The sequence below is a fragment of the Lonchura striata genome, chromosome 36 (assembly GCF_050655825.1).
Source record: "Lonchura striata isolate lonStrDom1 chromosome 36, ASM5065582v1, whole genome shotgun sequence".
Lineage (NCBI taxonomy): Eukaryota > Metazoa > Chordata > Aves > Passeriformes > Estrildidae > Lonchura > Lonchura striata.
The window spans coordinates 5404826-5423069 of NC_140738.1; the positions used below are offsets into that span (position 1 = coordinate 5404826).

General features: G+C 50.1%; 1 protein-coding gene across 1 annotated transcript in view; it reads right to left on the reverse strand.

Moving 5' to 3' along the window:
* The window catches only part of LOC144248803 (uncharacterized), a 1234558-nt gene that overhangs the window by 1090102 nt on the left and 126212 nt on the right, over window positions 1-18244 (reverse strand). Inside the window, 1 exon segment of the mRNA XM_085565667.1 lies at window positions 6833-7345. Coding sequence (XP_085421793.1) covers window positions 6833-7345 — 513 coding nt within the window.

An 18244-nucleotide genomic window follows, 5' to 3' on the forward strand; every position in this document is an offset into this window, starting at 1 on the left:
GGATCCAGCGCGCCCGGCCGGGCTCGGCCAGCGCGGCCCAGGGCAGGGAGCGCTGGTGGGGCGGGAGCGGGAGCGGAGCGCGAACGGGACCAGCGCAGAGCCAAGGGGGGAGAGGCCCCGGCCCCACAGAGAGCGGGGCCGGAGCGCGGGGCCGGGCGGGGATGGCTCGGCGATTGTTCCGGGCGATTCGGGCACTCGCAGCGATCTCTGCGGGATTCTTGGGCTGCTTCTGGGAGGTTTGGCTGGGATTTTGAGGGAAGTTTTCGTGGGGATTTTTTGGGTGGATTTCCTCGGGCTTTGGGTGGGATGTGAAGGGACTTGGGGGCATTTCTCGTGGGATTTGAGAGGGGTTTGGTGGGATTTTGGTACGGATTTTTGGAGTGGATTTGGAGTGGATTTTGGGGGGTTTTTGGGGAAATTTCGGTGGGATATTTTGGGTGATTTGGTGGGATTTTTTTGTGTGGATTTTGTGTGATTGGGGGATTTTTGGGGGCATTTTTGTACAGTGTTTTCTTTGTGGATTCTGTGGGATTTTCATGGGAAATAAGTGGGACTTTTTGAGGGATTTTTCTGTGGCATTTATGGGGCTATTGGGGCAATTTTCATGGGGATTTTGAGGGATTTCTGTGAGCCTTGAGGTGATATTTGTGGGAATTTTTGGGGTGAGTTTTGTGGGCTTTTGGGTGGAATTTTTGTGGAAATTTTCCTGGGATTTTGTGTGGATTTTCTGGCATTTTCAAGGATCCTATGGTGGAATTTTTATGGGATTTTAATGGTATTTTTGGTGGGATTTTTTTTTTTTTGTGTAGATTTTGAGTGATTTTTTTTATTATTATTTCGGTGGGGTCTTGGGGTATTCTTAAGGGAGATTTTTGCTGGATTTGGGGGTTTTTTTTTGGGATTTTTATGGGATTTTGGCGATATTTTTGTGGGGGATTTTTGGGGAGATTTTTGTGAGTTTTTTATTATTATTATTTTGGTGGGGTATTTTGTGGTTTTTCTCAGGATTTTGTTGGGATTTTGGTGTTTTCTCTTGTGATTTTGGGCAGATTTTGTGTTGCGTATCCAGAGTGACTTTGGGCAGCTCTGGGGCAGCTTTTGGGGTTTGTCTCCCGTGTCCCCCAGCTGTGGCAAAGCCCCGAAGCACATCCTGTTCCTGCCCAGCTCCCTGAGCAGCCCCAGGAGCTGATGCTCCCCCTGCTCCTCAGCCAGGGAGATCTGGGGCAATCCCGGCATTCCGGCATTCCGGCCGGGCTTTGGGGCACTGCGGGATTTTGGGGCTTGGGGGGTGAGAGGCTGAGGGGGGCTTGGGCTGGATTTTTTTGGAAAATATTGGGATTTTGGGGGGAATGTCTGGGGTTTTAGGGGGGAATTTCTGGATTTTGGGGGGAAAATACCAGGATTTGAGTGGGAAGAAATTCAGGACTTCTTAGGGAGGAAATGTTTGGATTTTTGTTGGGAAATTTCTGGATTTTTGCCGGCAAATTTCTGGGTTTTTTTGGGGGGAAACACTGAATTTTTGGGGGAGAGGGTTTTTTGGTAGTTTTTGAAGGGGAATGTCTGGATTTTTGGGAATGTTGCTTGATGGGCAATGGAGTTGGGTTTGGCTTTTTTTGGGGGGGAGTATTTCTGGATTTTCTGGAGGAAGTTCCTGTTTTTTTGAGAATGTTCCAAGATTCTTTGGAGGATCGTTTCTTTGAGAAAATTTCTGGGGGAAAATTTCAGGATTTTTTTTTTTTTTAATGGCATTTCTGGATTTGGGGGGAACATTCCCAGATTTCTGGAGGAACGTTCCTAGGTTTTTGTCGAACATTCCCAGGTGTCTGGGGAACATTCCCGGGTGTCTGGGGAAGGTTCCCGGGTGTCTGGGGAACATTCCCGGGTGTCTGGGGAACATTCCTGGGTGTCTGGGGAAGGTTCCCGGGTGTCTGGGGAAGGTTCCCGGGTGTCTGGGGAAGGTTCCCGGGTGTCTGGGGAAGGTTCCCGGGTGTTCCGGGCTCTCCTGGCCCCGTTCCCATCCCAGGTTCCCGGGGTTCCAGGAGCTGCACTGGTGCCTGGGCGCCGCGACATCGCCTCGCTGCAGTTGGACACCGAGGTGCAGGCGGGCGCTGCCCGCGAGGCCCTGCAGGGCTCCAGCATCACCCAGAGCCACGCCATGGAGATCTCCTTCGCCAAAAAGTGACCCAGAACACCCCAAACCCCACCAAAATAACCCCAAACCCCCCCAAAATGGGCCTGAAATACCCCTCAAAAACTGCCTCAAACCCACCACTAAATAACCAAAATCTGCCCCCAAACACCCCAAATCCCTCCAAACCACCCTGTAATCTCAGAGGAATGCCTTGAAATCCCTCCAAACCACCCTGAAATTCTTCAAAGCTGCACCTGAATGCCATAAATCTGCCCCAAAACACCTCAAATGCCTTCAAGCTGCCCCAAAATCCCATGGAAACACCCTGCAGTCCCTCCAGACCACCTAAAAATCCCATAGAAATACCCTGAAATCCCTCAAAGCACCCCAAAATCCCATAGAAACCCCTGAAATCCCATAAAAGTGCTCCCAAATCCCATAGAAACACCCAAAAATCCCTCAAAACCACCCCTAAACACCCTAAATCCCATAAACCTGCACCCAAATCCCATAGACCTCCCGCCAAATCCCAAGAAAATACTCCAAAATCTCAGAAAACTGCCCCAAAAATGGTCCTGACCCTGCCCCAAAGCCCCTGCACGCCCCCACTCCCCCAGGTAAGTTCAGCTCAGCCCAGCCCAAATCCTCCCTTTTTTATCCTAAATCCTTTTCTGTCCTACATCCTCCTTTTCTATCCCAAATCCTCATTTTTTTTATTCCAAATCCTCCTTTTTTAACCCCAAAATCACTTTTAATCCCTAATGTCTTTTTGACCCTAAATCCTTCTTTTCCCAACCTAAATCCTCCTTTTCCCATGACAAATTCTCCTTTTTTCTCCCCACATCCTTTGTCTGTCCCCAAATCCCTTTTCCAATACCAAAATCTCTCTTTTCCACCCCAATTCCCCGCCTTGTTCCCCTTTCCACATCCCAAATCCCCTTTTCCCATCCCAAATCCTTCCCAGTCCACCCTATATCCCCTTTTCCCACGCAGGATCTTTCCCCATCCTGAATCCCCCAATTCCCACCCATTCCCCTTTTTTTCCCGGTGTTGTACCCAGGGTCTTTCTGCAGACATTGCACCTGGAGCTGCCCCAAATAACCCCAAACAAACCCCAAAAAACCCCAAACAAACCCCACTGTGTCCCCCAGGACTGGAGTGGATATGGGGGGGTCATGACCTGAAACTTTGGGGACTGGGAGGATTGATCCTAAAATTTGGGGTTTAGGGGGGTTTGACACCTCGGGGTTTAGGGGGGTTTGACACCTCGGGGTTTGGGAGTTTTTGACCCCAAACTTTGGGAACTGGGGGAGTTCAACACCCCAGGCTTTGGGATTTTGCGGTTTTTTTCCCATGATTTGGGGATCAGGGAGTGTCACCCTGTCCTGGGTTGTAAGATAAGCTTGTATTCCATTTGCCATCTGTCGAAGGCGAACCGGTTGGACAGGTTTTTGTTATCTCTCTCAGAGACAATGGTTTGTCCTGTAGAGGCAATGGTTTGTTTATACACCATTGACTGATTCAATGAAGGGCTGAAAAAATGTAACACCGTGAGGGGTCCCACCCAGAGGGGGGAAGCAGCTCTCTCTCTTCTTCGCGGGACTCCGAGAGAAGCAGCTCTCTCTCTCTCTGCGCGGGATTCCCGGGGAAAGCAGCTCTCTCTCGCTCTCTCTTCGGCGGCACTCGCAGCGAAGCAGCCGGCGCGCAGAGGCGACGGCAGCGGAGCTCAGAGACAACCCCGGCGCAGAGGAAGACCGGCCCCACTGCCACCAGATCTTCAGAGGAAAATTATACCCTTCTAAAGATCACCACTTCAGCTGCAACTCATCAACTATTGCAAGGGAAAGCAATTGTCCCAGCAAAACTGATACTGGCATTCCTCAGGTTCTAGACTTTTTCTTTCACTGGTTTTGTTTGTACCGATTGCATTTGCCTTTTTAAATTGTTGTCTAGTTTTCTCCTAGTAAAGAATTGTTACTCCCACTCCCATATCTTTGCCTGAGAGCCTTTTAGTTTAAAGATCCTGGTAATTCAGAGGGAGGGGGGTTTGCCGTTCTCCATTGCACAGGAGGCTTTGCCCTCTTTCACAGACTCCTGTCTTGTCTAACCAAGACACACCCCCAAACGTTGGGATCAGGGTGATTGGACAACCCAGGTGTTTCAACCCCCAGGATTTGGGGTTTGGGGGTTTAGACCCAAAAATTTGGAAACTGGGGGGATTGACCAACTGATTTTGGGGGATTTAACCCCAAAGTGGGGGAGATCAGGGGGATTTGACACCCCAGGGTTTGGGATTGAGGAGGTTGACCCCAAAGTTTGGGAATTGAGGGGTTTGACCCCAACCTTTGGAGAAGAGGAGGATTGAACAACCCAGATATTTCAATCCCCAGGAGTCGGGGATTGAGGGTTTTAACCCCAAACTTTGGGGGCTGGGGGTGTTTGACACATCAGGATTTGGGATTTGGGGGTATTTGACCCCAGACTTTGGGAATTGGGGGTGTTGGACACCCCAAATGTTTTGAACCCCAGGATTTCAGGTCAGGAGGGTTTAATGCCAACGTTTGGGAATTGGGGAGGGTTTGACACCCCAGGATCTGGGATTTGGGGGGTTTGATCCTAAAATTTGGGGTTTGGGGCAGGGGGGAGGTTGACATCCCAGAGTTTGGGTTTGGGGATTTTTGACCTCTCCCCTCCCAGTGTTGGGATTTGGGGTGTTTGACCCCAGTGTTTGACCCCCCGGTTTGGGGTCGGGGTTGGGATAGGAGCCATTCCCTGGAAACAGCGGTGGGATCGGGATCGAGAACAGGAACGGGAATGGGATCGGGATCGGGAATGGGAGTGTAATGGGGTTGGGAATGAGATCGGGATCGGGAACTGGCCCGGGAACGGGAACAGAAATGGGAATGGGATTGGGATCGGGAACAGGATCAGGGAACGGGATTGGGATCGGGAAGGGGAGAGACCCTGACTCAATAATGGAGCCCACCCCCAGGGAGCGATCCTGCCCCAGTCCCGGAATGGACCCATCCCCTCAATCCCGGACCCCTCCCCAATCCCAGCCCCTCCGCAGCCGCTGACCGGACCCTCCCTCAATCCCAGCCCGCCCCAATCCGGATCGGAGCCATTCCCGGACCGGACCCTTCAATCCCTTTTTGGGGCGGCTCCTGCCGCTTCCAGCCCATTTTTGGGACTTCCAAGCGGCTCCGGGGACCCTCCCCATTTTGGGGTGTTGGGGTGGCCCCAAGGCCGCCCCGGGGGCCGAGGGGGGATGGAAACCCCCAAACCCGGGGGGCTCCTGGGGGTCCCCAGTTCCTCCCGGCCCCGCCCCGAAGCAGATCCTGGCCAATCAGAGCGCGCGGCGTTGATGACGATTCAGTTCCCGGGCAGGAACTCGGCGCTGGTCCCGCCTGGCGATTTTCAGCCAATCAGCGCCCGGGACGGCTCTGACTCATCAGTTGCCAGGCAGAGCCCAGCGCCTCTCGCAGCACCGGCCAATCTAAACATACAATGGAACACACCTGAGTAAAACGATTCATACTACAAATATACTAAACACGAAACCAAACACCACTATAATGTCTCATACAATTTAACCAAACAATTAAAATTTAATAACACCCTTAAGTACTCTAAAAAATTAAAATTATTTATAAAAATATAATCGCAGATGGGTGGTTTTATATGGATATTGGTTTTTGGATTGTTTGGGTTAGACGATTTTTAAAAAAGGATTTTTATAAGAATTTAAACAGCTGAGAAGGAGCCACTCTGGAAATAGAACTGACTGAAAATGAATGGGAAAAACATCATTAACTCTGAAAGTTTTATTTGCTATCAGATACATCCCAGCCACCCAGCCCCACACAATCCCCATCCCACCACTCCAAAATGGAATCCCACTTCTTTCAATCTCCTCCCAACCCCATCTCACCCTGGCAGCTTTGGAATCGAGTGAGCTTTGTGTGGGATTGAGGGTTTTTTTGAGGGGGAACAAGCAATTTGAGGTGGGATTGTGCCTTTATAGTTTAAAATCCAGTTATTTTCAGTGGGATTGAGTGGTTTTGTGGTGACAAATTCATCCCTCTTGGCTTTTGAAATGCAAAGAGGTGGAGAACACTGCCCAAAATCACCCCAGAACCCACAAATCCTCCAGAAGTTGAGTTCATGGTGTCCAGGGTGAGTGCAGCTGCTGGCGGCAGGAACAAATGAGATGTATCTTGGTTTCAAAAAACTCCAAAATCCATTTCTTATCACCGAAAGACAGGGCAAAGGCAGAGCCATGAGATTTGTATAGGGTATCCCAGGGGTGGAGTTTGGGTTTGGGTCAAGGGAGGAGTTATTGGCAACACAAGAAGGGTGAGATCAAACTCCTGCCTCTTAGCAACAGGGGCACTCCACACAGAATGCGTCCCCAAATCCTAAATTCCCCCTAAAACTCCTGTGAAATGGTGACACTTCAGATATTTTTGATCAGTTTCTTTAATTTAACCCTGTTTTGGCTGTGTTTGAAGAATAAAGATGAATCAGAGGAAAATTAGGGCCAAACCAAAAGGATAACCAGTCAGGTGTGTTCCCAACATTGATCACAGGGAATGTGGGTCACCAGACCTGTGCCCAATGTGGGTCCTGCAGTGGGGGATGGAGCTGGAGCAGAGCACGAAGCTCTTCCTGCAGGCGGGACACTCTTGGGGCTTCCGTTACTGGTGCCTCTGTTGGTGTCTGGTCAAGTGAGAGCTCTGGGTGAAGCTCTTCCCACACTGGGGACACTTGTAGGGCCTCTCCCCGGTGTGGATGCGCCGGTGCCTGACAAGGGAGGAGTTGTGCTTGAATCCCTTCCCGCAGTCAGGGCAGCGGAAGGGCCTCTCATCTGTATGAGCTCAATAGTGCAAGAGGAGATAGGAGCGAGTCTGAAACCCCTTCCCACACTTGGAACACTCATAGGGTTGCTCCCCAGTGTGGATCTTCTGGTGGACAATCAGGGCACCACACTGCCTGAAGCTCTTCCCACACTCCCTACACTCATAGGGCCTTTCCCCAGTGTGGATCCTCTTGTGGCTGCTCAGGTGGGAGATCCGCCTGAAGCTCTTCCCACATTCCCCACACTCGTAGGGCCTCTCCCCAGTGTGAATCCTCTTGTGCTGGATCACGTTGGAATTTGACCAAAAGCTCTTTCCACATTCCTCACACTCATAGGGCTTCTCCCCAGTGTGGATCCTCTGGTGCTGGATCAGGTTGGAGTTTGACCTGAAGCTCTTCCCACACTCTGAGCACTTATGGGGCTTCTCCTCATCATGAAGCTGCTCAGGGACCACCAGCCCTGAGCTCTGGCTGAAGCTCTGTCCACCTTCCTGGACCAGAGTGCATCTTTCCTCCTCAGATCCCCTCGATCTGCATTTGCAGCCCCTCCTCGTGCAGCTCCCATTGGGTTCCTGCACCATGGAGCCACTCAAAACAGCGTCTTCCACAAGTTTCTGCCATGGGGATTTGTCCTCTCTGCTCTCCACCCTTAGCACCTCATCTGCGGGAGGAAGGACAAGGAGAGGATGGGATTTGCCTCTGTGCCAGAGGGAAGGGCAAGGAGATCCCCTCAGTGCGTCTCCGGCAGGAGGGCACTGGCAGCGGGGCTGTCCTGCAGCTGGGGGCCATGCTGGGCTGGGAGATGGAGCAGGAGAGAGGGGGAAAGGGGCACTGACTTCCTCCTCACCCGCCTCAGTGTCCCAGGTCTCCTTCCTCTTCCTTGCAGCCTCCTTCTCCATTTTGTGAAGGTTTTGGGATGGGAAATCCTGTTTTGGGAGGAAAACAAGGGATGAGCACAGTGAGTTTTGTACTGTTTCAAAGCAAAACAGGGAGAGCGTCGAAGCCAGAATCACAATTGAGTAAGAAAATTAAGATCAAGGCAATGATAGAGAAACACTGGCTTAACCTGACAGAGTCAGGATATAACCTTACACCCCGTTGCTCAGGGTGGTGGTAGCTGTCTGATGAAATGGTGGCTGCAGTCCAGCTGGAGTGATGAACGTGATTCTGTCAAAGCAGTGATCCTGTAGAAGGGTCTGGTCTTCCTCTGAAGGTCCAGTGGTGGTTATGGAGCTCTTGTCCTCTGGGAATGCAGTAGGCAAGGTGATCGTGGTGTTGCAAGGGTGAGATTATATCCAGGTAGGAATGCTTGGTTCCTCCCCCTGGGCGGAGCATCCCACAATGGGATGATGTAATTTTATCAGTGCTGCAGTGACACTCAATGGCCCATTAACAGAAGATGGCCCCTGGAGGGCGTTATCAGGGCTGAGCCATGGAAGAGATAAAGAACACTGCCCCACCTGTTGATAACAGTTTATGGAGATGGTGACTGAAAACACTTTTGGTTACATCTGACACTGTAACCTGAAACAATGAGGCAATCCCTGCTTGGGGTGGGGGGTGAACACCACCCCCCTTACCCAAACTGGCTCAGGTGTAAAACCCCCACCCTGGGAAGGCCACACACACAGGGGACAATGTCACACTTGCCCTGTCCCAGGGGAGATCTCTGTCCCTGTCACTCCTTTGCTCTCTCCCCTTTTCTCTTTCTTTCCATCTCTCTCTTAAGTTTGTTAAAATCACTGAAAGAAAGGGAGCAGATGACACCAGTGAGGCTGACATGGATCATTCATGACCTGTTGAGGAACACAAGGCTACTAAAGTCCTACAAGAAGCCCAGCTCAAGTTATTTTACAAATATCTCCTGAATTCACAGTCTTGGAGAAGAAGCATTATTTTCTTGGTCCCTGTCACCTTTGTGACAGCTACACTGACCTTTAACTTCCTTTAAATAATCTGTATTGGGACAAATTTCTGTGTTTCTTTTTTTGGAACCTGCCAGCATCTGAGCTGGAGCTGTGCTTGAACTGATAAAATTTGGAATTGCCACAGAATTGCTTCTGTTTTTGGTTTATTAATGTTTGGGTTTTGTTTGCGTTTCAATCACAAGAGACTTGCGGAAAGAGCAAATCTTCCTCAAGGCATTATCTGTAGGGTTAAGTTTAATATCTTCTGAGTTTGTTTTGTTCAGTGCCCAGAGGATGCTCAAGGGGTCTCTGGTTTTGGTTTGGCCCTAATTTTCTTCTGATTTGTCTTTATCACTTAAAAACACCTGAAAAATGACTAAAAAGAGTATTGACCAGAGATGTTAAAAGTCCCACCATTTTAGAGGTATTTGAGGTGGAATTTATCCTTTGGGAACATATTCTGGAGGATCTGTTGGTTCTTGGGGGATATCTGTAGTATTTTCCATATCTTTGCACTCCAAAAGCCAAGGTGGATTTGTCTCTCACCTCAAAATGACTCAATCCCACTCGAAACCCCAAAATCTTACCCCAAAATAGGTGAATCCCACCTCAAAATGTCTGGTTCCCACCTCAGCCCCATGCCAAAATTACTCAATTCCACAGCCTCCAGGTTGATATGGGGTTGGAAGGAGATCAGGAGAAGTGAGATCCAAATTTGAGGTTGTGGGATCAGGATTGTGCGGGGCTGAGTGGGTGTGATTTATTTTGATAGCAAATGAAACTTCCAGAACTATTGATTTCTGTCCCATTCATTTTCTGTCAGTTCTGGTTTGCTTTTCAGAGTGCCGCCTTCTCAGCTGATTTTGTTTGTGTCCTCCTGCCACAGACTGAAAAGCAAGATGTGTTCTATTTGCCATCTGTATGGCAGTTGTCCTGTGTTAAGTGGGCAGTTTTCCTTATCTCTTCCACAATCAATCCTCCCTCGGGGGAGACATCTGTTGATAATGGGCTATTGAATGTCACAGCATGACTGATAAGAACTGTAACATCCCATTGTGAGATGCCCCGCCACGGGGAGGAGCCAAGCATTCCTACCTGCATCTAGTCTTGAGATTCTGGCGCACCAACACAGCTTTTTCTGCGCTGGATTTCCCAGAGGAACAGCTGCCTCTTCCACTGCCTCTTCAGAAGAAGACTCCCTTTTCTACAGGATCACTTCTCCAACAGAACCACACCTGACACTCCTGGAGGACTGCAGCCACAATTCCAATTGGACTGCGGCCAACACCCTGTCCAACAGAGTGTCAGGTTGTATTCTGACCCTGTCAGTGTTGTTTTAGTTCACTTCATTGTTTCTTTTATTTTTTTTCCCCTAGTAAAAAACTGTTATTCCTGCTTCCATATTTTTACCTGACAGCCGCCCTTAATTTCAAATTTATAACAATTCTTAAAGAAAGAGTCTTCATTTTTCCATTTCAGGGGAGGCCCATGCCTTTCTTAGCAGACACCTGTCTTTCCAAACCAAAACACCTCCTTTCTCTCCTGCCTTCCTTTGCGTGCTCTGTTACTCTCTCATTGCCTCCCTTGACCCAGGGCAGCCCCCACCAATGGCCCTGCCGTGATTTCATTCCCAATCCACGAGCTACAACAACCATGGGTGAAGTTATGATGGCTGGCAGTGAAATGTCACTGTAGGATCTTGCTCCACTTGGCTTTTGGCTCTTCCATATGAGCTTTGCCTTCAAGGGCAGGAACATCTTTTCCTGGCTGGGAACTGGAATTCCAGCCCCTGGGAGCGTGTGCCATGGATCCCAGAGGGGCATTCCCGAGGCTCCCAGGGTGCTGCTCCTGCCGTGCCTCCCAAGGAGCTGTGCAGGGCAGGGGACAAGGTGCAGCAGCTGTGTTGGTGCTGCAGTGTCACAACAGCTCCTGGTTCCAGGAGTTTCCACACTGTCAAGAGCGATTCTTGGGTTCCATGATGCCCTGCTGTGTCCCCATTGATATTTGGTGTCATGAAGTTCTTCAGTGTCACAATGGCCACCTCGCTCCATGAGCTTCCACAGTGTCCAAATGGCCTCCTTGGATGGGCAGTGTCACCATGGACCATTGTCTCCATGCAGCCCCGGTGGGTCACCATGGACTCCTTGGTTCCATGAGGTTCTGGGGGTGTCTCCATGGTCTCCTTGGATCCACAGTGTCACAATGGACCACTGGATCCACGTGGCCCTGCTGTGTCACCATGGCCCCTTGGTTCCATGGGACCCCAGGGTCACCATTCACTCTTTGCTTCCAGGTGACTCCCTCAGTTCCAAAATGGCCCCTTTGTTCCATGGGGGACACAAAAGGTTTATAGAAACATTGAGAAAATCCTGCTTAACACACTGGGGAACATCTGTTTGCACTCCAAAGAGAGGTTAAAGGTGAGGATGGCACCAGCAGCTTCCATCTGCAACATGGATCCAGGAAAAGGACAGGGACAGAGAATTCAGCTGGGAGACTCAGAGAATTCTGCTTCCAGAGATCATTTCTGGTCACACTGTCCCTTGTAGAAAGGTGACACCATTCCAGGCAGCCTGTACTGAGCAGGTGGCTCCTGAGTGGGGTTTGTTGTTTAGGAAACCTGCTCAGGCTTTTCCATTCTTTCTTTCCCAAGAGCAAAACTTCTCCTGGGCCTGTGTGCAGGCATAGCCCTGAGGAGAGCAGGTGGGACACGGTGCAATGGGCTGGGACATGGAGCTGCAGAGCTCAGGGACAAGGTTCTGCTGCAGGGCACAGGGATGTCAGTGCCAGGTGGGCAATGTCAGACATGGTGAGGCTGGGGGTGAGGAGCAGCTTGTCCAAACAGGGTCAGCTCTCAAGGGGCTCATTCTTCTACATGCCCAGACCTCCTAAGGAGACAGTGAGCATCAAGATCACCTGGGGAATACTTCTATCAGCTCTTCTCTGAACTGGAAACTAAGAATACTCACTTAATTAAAGAAAAATGTCATGAGGTGCACTTTGAAATCCTCCTCCTTACAAGAACTCCAAACTGACTCCAATCAGCTGCACAAGCCCTGGAGATTTGCAGACCATTGAATGAAGACAAAGCTCCCCTGAGGGCTTTCTGTATTTTGATTATCCCCAACATGGATTTGAGACTCAGTCCAGGACCCTCAGTCACTGAGAGAAGGCTGAAGAAGCTGCTCAAGGAGTCAGAAGCAAAAGTCCAAGTCTCTTGGAGCATCACTGGGCCCCACTGAGGGCAGGGACTGCCAAAGGCTACCAGGGACTGCTGAGAGCAGATCCTTGAGGCCAGGACTGCAGGGAGCCCAAGTCTCAGAGCAGGGAACTGCAATTCTGAGCAAGGCCTGGGCTGGCTGGGGGAAGCAGAAAGGCCAAGCCCTGAGCCAAGCCTGGCACAGCAGGGCCTGTCCCTCACGGGTGGCTCGGGGCTGTTTGTGGGGCAGGGGAATGTGAGGGGCAGCAAGGACAAATGTCACAAACCTGTGTGACCCTGTAGATCCTCATGGAACCAAGGGGCAGGGTGACACTGTGCTGCCTCATGGAATCAAGGAGACCATTGTGAACTCAGAGACCCCAAGGAACCAAGGGTCCATGGTGACCTTGTGCAGCCGCAGTGTCACAGAGGAGCCGTTGTGACACAGCGAGGGCACACGGAGCCGAGGGGCCATTGTGACACATCAGGGCTTTGTGGAACCACGAAGCCAATCTGACACTGCAAGGCCTCATGGAAGCACGGGGCCATTGTGACACTGCAGAAGCAAGGGAACATTGTGACACTCCAGGGCCTGATGGAACCAAGGAGACCATTGTGACACTCTGGTGCCCCACAGAACCAAGGGAACATGGAACAGGTCTGGCTGGCTGGGCCTCCTGGGGACCACCTGACAGGTCTGGCTGACCTTGGCATGTCGAGGGCTGTTTCTCATCTGCCCCTGAAGCACTGGGGTGTCGCCCTGATTTTTTAAGGTTTTCTAAGACCTTCTGAGTTTACATTCTTGTAGCAAATTTTCTCACACAACTTTCTGTAAATAACTTATTGCTTTGCATTCCTTCAAAGAGGAGGAGAAATTTGATGGACGGTAGTTTTGTCCAGTGTCATTGGAGAGGTGCCACTTTCACCCTCCAATCCACTGTCACCTTTGGAAAACTATAAATGTTGGAGTCAGAAATAAATTTCATTTCTTTTACCGTCACATACGCAAAGGTGCCCATCATGTTTTCTCATGTCCCATAGTGACACTGGGGCTCTGGGCTTTCCTTCCTATGGGAGAGAACTATTCTTCTCCTCCAGGGGCCTATAGCCAAAACTGGAATTCCTCCTCCAAATTTCCTTATATTGCAAGGATTGTTTATAGATTAAGTCTGCCAGGAGAGACAGATCTGGCTGCCTTGGCCGCCCGGGGGCCACCTCTCATCTGCCTTTCAAACACTGGGACCATGTGCTTTTCTTTATTATGGGGAAAAACCATCCATCTCAACCAGGTACCCATGGCCAAAATTGGGCATCTGCCTCCAGAATTCCCTATATCCAATGATAGCTCCCAGAAAAATGATGCCAGGAATCACAAATCTGGCTGGCCTTGGCTTCCTGAGGGCTGGCATTCATGTGCCTCTGAAACACTGGGACTCTGTGCTTTCCTTCCTAATGAAAAGAACTGTTCTTCCTGTCTAGGTGTCCACGGCCAAAACTGAGATTCCACCTCCAAAATGCCCTATGTCCAAGGATAGCCCTGAGACGAAAGTTGTCAGGAGAGAGAGGTCTGGCTGGCTTGGCCTAAGGGTGGCCACCTCTCATCTTCTTCCAGAACTCTTGGATTTTGTGCTTTTCTTTCCTATAGGAAAAAAATATCCATCCTGAGCAGGTGTCCATGGCCAGAATTGGGATTCCACCTCCAAAACTCTGTACATCCAATGATTGCTCCTAGTGAAATCTGCCAGGACAGACAGGTCTGGCTGCCCTTGGCCTCTTGGGGAAGCCTCTCACCTGCTTTCAAAACACTGGGGTCAGTGGTTTCCTTCCAATGAAAAAGACCTGTCCTTCTTCTCAAGGTGTTCATGGTCAAAATTGAGATTCCTTCTCCCAAATTCCATATATCCAAGGATCTCTCCATGACAAAAGCTGCCAGGACAAACAGGTCTGTCTGGCTTGGCCTCTCAAGAGCCACTTCTCTTCACTTCTGCCTCTGAAACACTGGAGCTCTGTGCTTTCCTTCCTATGGAAAAGAACTGTCCTTATCTACGCAGAAATGGCTGAAATTGGGGTTCCACTTCCCAAATTTGCTATATCCAAGGGTTGCTTTCAGACAAAAGCTACCAGGACAGAGAAGTCTGGCTGGCTTAGGCCTCTGGTGGAAGCCTTTCATCTGTACTTGAAACACTGGTGTTCCGTGCTTTTCTTCCTGTGGAAAAGAACCATCCTTTTACTTTGGGTGTCCATGTCTGAAATTGGGATTTCACCTCTAAAATTCCCTATATCCCAGGGTTCCTCCCAGACAAAATCTGCCAGTACCATCAAGTCTGGCTGGCTTTGGCCTCTGGTGGCTGCTCCTGCCACACTGGGGCTCGGTTCTTTCCGTCCCATGGAGATCACTGTGACACTGTGGGCACCTCATGGAACCAAGGGGATCATTGTGGTACCACTGGAGCCCATGGAACCAAGGGGCCATGGTGACACTGCGGGGCTTCATGGACCCAGAGACCATTATGACTCTGTGGGGCCTGATGGAACCATGGAGACCATTCTGACCCTTCAGGGCCTGGTGTCACCAAGGGGGCATTGTGACACCTCAGGGCCTTCTGGAAGCCAGGGACCATTGGGACACTGTGGGGCCCCATGGAAGCGAGGGAACATGGACCAGGTCTGTCTGGCTTGGCCTCCCAGGGGCCACCTGACAGGTCTGGGTGATGTTGGGATGTCAAGGCCTGCCCCTCATCAGCTCCTGGAGCACTGGGGCTCCATGCTCTCCTCTGTATGGAAACGAACCGTCCATCTTTTCAGATGCCCATTGCCAAAACTGACACTCTGCCAAAAAACTTTCTGATATTCAAGGGTATCTCGCAGAACAAAATCTGGCAGCTCTGGCTGGACCTGTCCTCTGGTGGTCACCTCTCATCTGCCCCTAAAGAAGTGGCACTTTGTTCCTTCATTCCTATGGAAAAGTACTGGTCTTCATGTACAAGGGACCATGCCCAAAATTAGAATTGGCCACTGAGCCCAGCTGAGCTCACGGAACCGTCTGCAGCCCCGAGCAGATATTGACTCTGCCAGTGCTGCCATCCTCCCTTCAGTGAGAGAAAAGGACACAGGACAGGCACACAGAGGAGCAGCATGAACACACCGAGGTCACTGAAGATGAGATGCCTTGATCCTGGGGCTGGAATCCTCTGGTAAAGCTGTGGAGAAGGATGTCATTGATACATCAGACTCTCTTTTTCCCTATAATGCATTGAAAAGTATGGGGAGATGACTTGTTTCAGCAAAGGCCTCCATGCTAAAGTAAGCAAATATTGAAGTAGTTGTGATCCCATGAGAAGTTTGAACAGAGAAAGAGCAGAGTGATGAGACCCTGTGCTCTCAGGGAGAGAAGAAGAAGATCTCTGCTCCCAGAGATTAAGATGATTTCAGAAAGAGATGAAGAGAACCTTTGCTCTTAAACAGCTCATCTTTACACTAATACCCCATAAGTTGATATGGCTCATAAGCACAGCTGTGGTAAAAGCTGCGAAAAAATGTCAGGGACTTTACAATTGCAGATTTTTTGGGTGGCTGCTATTTGTGGAAATCAAAACCCGTGAGATAACTGTTTTCTTGTGGAGAAGCCTCTATAACATTAACATGACCAACTTCTCTCCCTTAATGAAGACAGACTATTCTAGAGGTGGTAAACTGACCGAAAATTTTATGTTTTGTCTCTTTACATTGTCAGGTTGTATGGTGAGGGGAAGTGTTCTGAATGTTTTGTTCTATCCATGTTGCTTTTTCTTTTAGTTACTGTTACCAAAATTTTATTCATGCTCTTAGAGTTTTGAGCCCACTTTGCCTTTCTCCTAATCCTATCTCACAGCAGGAAATGAGTAAGTATATTCTAGTGAGTGCACTGGTAATTAGCCAACACTGAACCCACCACACTAATTGATGCATTGGCTGAGAAATCTCAAAATGGTGAACCAAAACCACTACAGAAACTTCCTGACAAACTGCACAAGAGCAGAGAGAAATTGAGGCAGAGCCATGGTTTTTCAGGACTTGCTTGATCCTAATGAGCCCCATGGTGCATTTGGAGCTGAGCCCTGTAACCTCAGGGCCTGAGAAGAGATTGCACAAACCTTTCCAGGAGTCCAAGTCAGAGGAAAACCCCAAAGTGGCTGGAGTCTAAAGCATTATTGGGAACCACAAAGGTCCATCAATACCAAACGCTCTTCATGGAGTCATTGGAGGAGAGAACTGGAGGCCAGGATGGCACAAAAACCTCTCAGAGACTGAAAATGGCACAAAGAACTGTCAGTGTGGAAAGGAAAATCCAAAAATACCTCACAAATGTTAAGAATCTTAAAGTATTCATGAGCCCCACTGAGTGTCAGTAAAAAGCTCTCAAGGGACTCATTAAAGCAGATAATTTGGGCCATGATTGCACAAACCTCTCACAGAGTCTGTATCAAAAGGGAAACACCAAGTACCTTAAAAGAACTGAAGTACCTTGAAGCATTAATGGGCCCCACTGAGTGTTGTTCCTGACAAAGCCTCTCCAGGGACTAATTACAGCAATATATTGGAGGCCAGGATTGCACAAACCTCTCAGAGACTCCAAGGCAAAAGCAAAAGCCAAAGTCCTTTGAAAAACCTGCAGTTCCCTGGGAGCACGAAGGAGCCCCCAGAGCAATTCCTGACCAAGGCTCCCCAGGGACTCCTTCCAGCAGATCCTTGACCCCACTGGGATGTGGGCTAGGAGGGGATGCTGAGGGCAGGACCAGGGGCTGACAGTGCCCAGCCTGGCTGGGGCTGTGCCAGGAGGCCCCAGGGCCTCAGGACAAGGTGTCTCCTCACAGCCCTTGGTGGCACAGACCCTGCTGTGCCCCAGGGCACCAAGACTTGGCTTCTCTTTGTCCCCACCTGGCATCAGTGCCTCCAGTTCTCTGCTCTGCCTGGGGCCTGGGGACACTTTCTGAGTCGTGTCCCTCAGTGGGACCCATTAAAAGTCCAAGAAACTTTGGAGTTGGATTCTGACTTGGAGCTCTGGAGAGGTTTCTGCAGCTCCCTCTCAGGGCCTGATGTTCAGGGCTGAGCACAAAGCCCCAGAGGCTCATTAAAGTCCTTGTGCTGTGTCTGTGCTGCTGAGCTGGGCCGGGCTCCTGGCACAGAGGGTGATCCTGGCAACCAAGCAGAGCTTCAAAAGCACATTTCTCTTGCTGAGCAGCTCTTCTGCCAGCCCAGCAGGGCTCAGGCACTGCCTGCAGCCAGCGCGGGCACAGCACAGAGGCACAGAGAGCTTCAATCAGTCAGGGCTGGGAAGGGGCTGAGAAGTGCCTGGGGCAGAATCACTGCCAGCCCTTGGCACAGGAACCTCTGCCTGCAGGACAATGCAGCTGCAGCTCCTGGAGAGATCTCCTAAAGCTGGAACATCCCAATACCCACAGACCCTGTGAGTGCATTCTCTGCTCATCTCCTGTGCAGAGCAGCCAGGGGTGCCCAGGGGTGTCCTGCAGAGCAGGGTCCTGCAGCCCAGGGCGCTGTGCTGGGCCAGGGACTCTGCTGCCTGCCAGGGACAGCTCTCAGCCGGCCCTGGAGCTGCTCCCAGCGCTGGCCAGGAGCTGTGGGGGGAAGGAGCCACCCTGAGCAGGGCAGGTGCTGCTGCTGAGAGGGGCTGGCTGGGGCAGGGCTGCTCCCAGCTCCAGACCAGCCTGGGCACAGCTCCGGAGGATACTTCCCAAAGAAGGTAAGCCTAGGATTATACTTATAAACTTCGAAAACTATAATCCTTTATTATTACTATTAAACTCTTGATTAACTATGTTAAACTCTTACTGAACACAATTAAACTGTTATTATATACCTCTAGATCTATAATATTTAATTAAGTTCACTATATTTCCATATTGTTTCTCTTAGAATTTAGACAAATAACCTGACTGTATAAATACATTTTTGAATATTATATAGTCTTTTCAACAGGATGAGCACCTACAAGAAGAACATTTTGGTTTTTGTATGCCAGCAGTGATAACAAAAACTGGGATAACAAAAAGCCCTTGGACCTCCTCCAATGTGCTGAGCCAGGGGTGTGTAACTGGGACAAGTAAATATCCTTTCGAATGTCCTTGTTAAAAATTCTAATAAATCAACCTT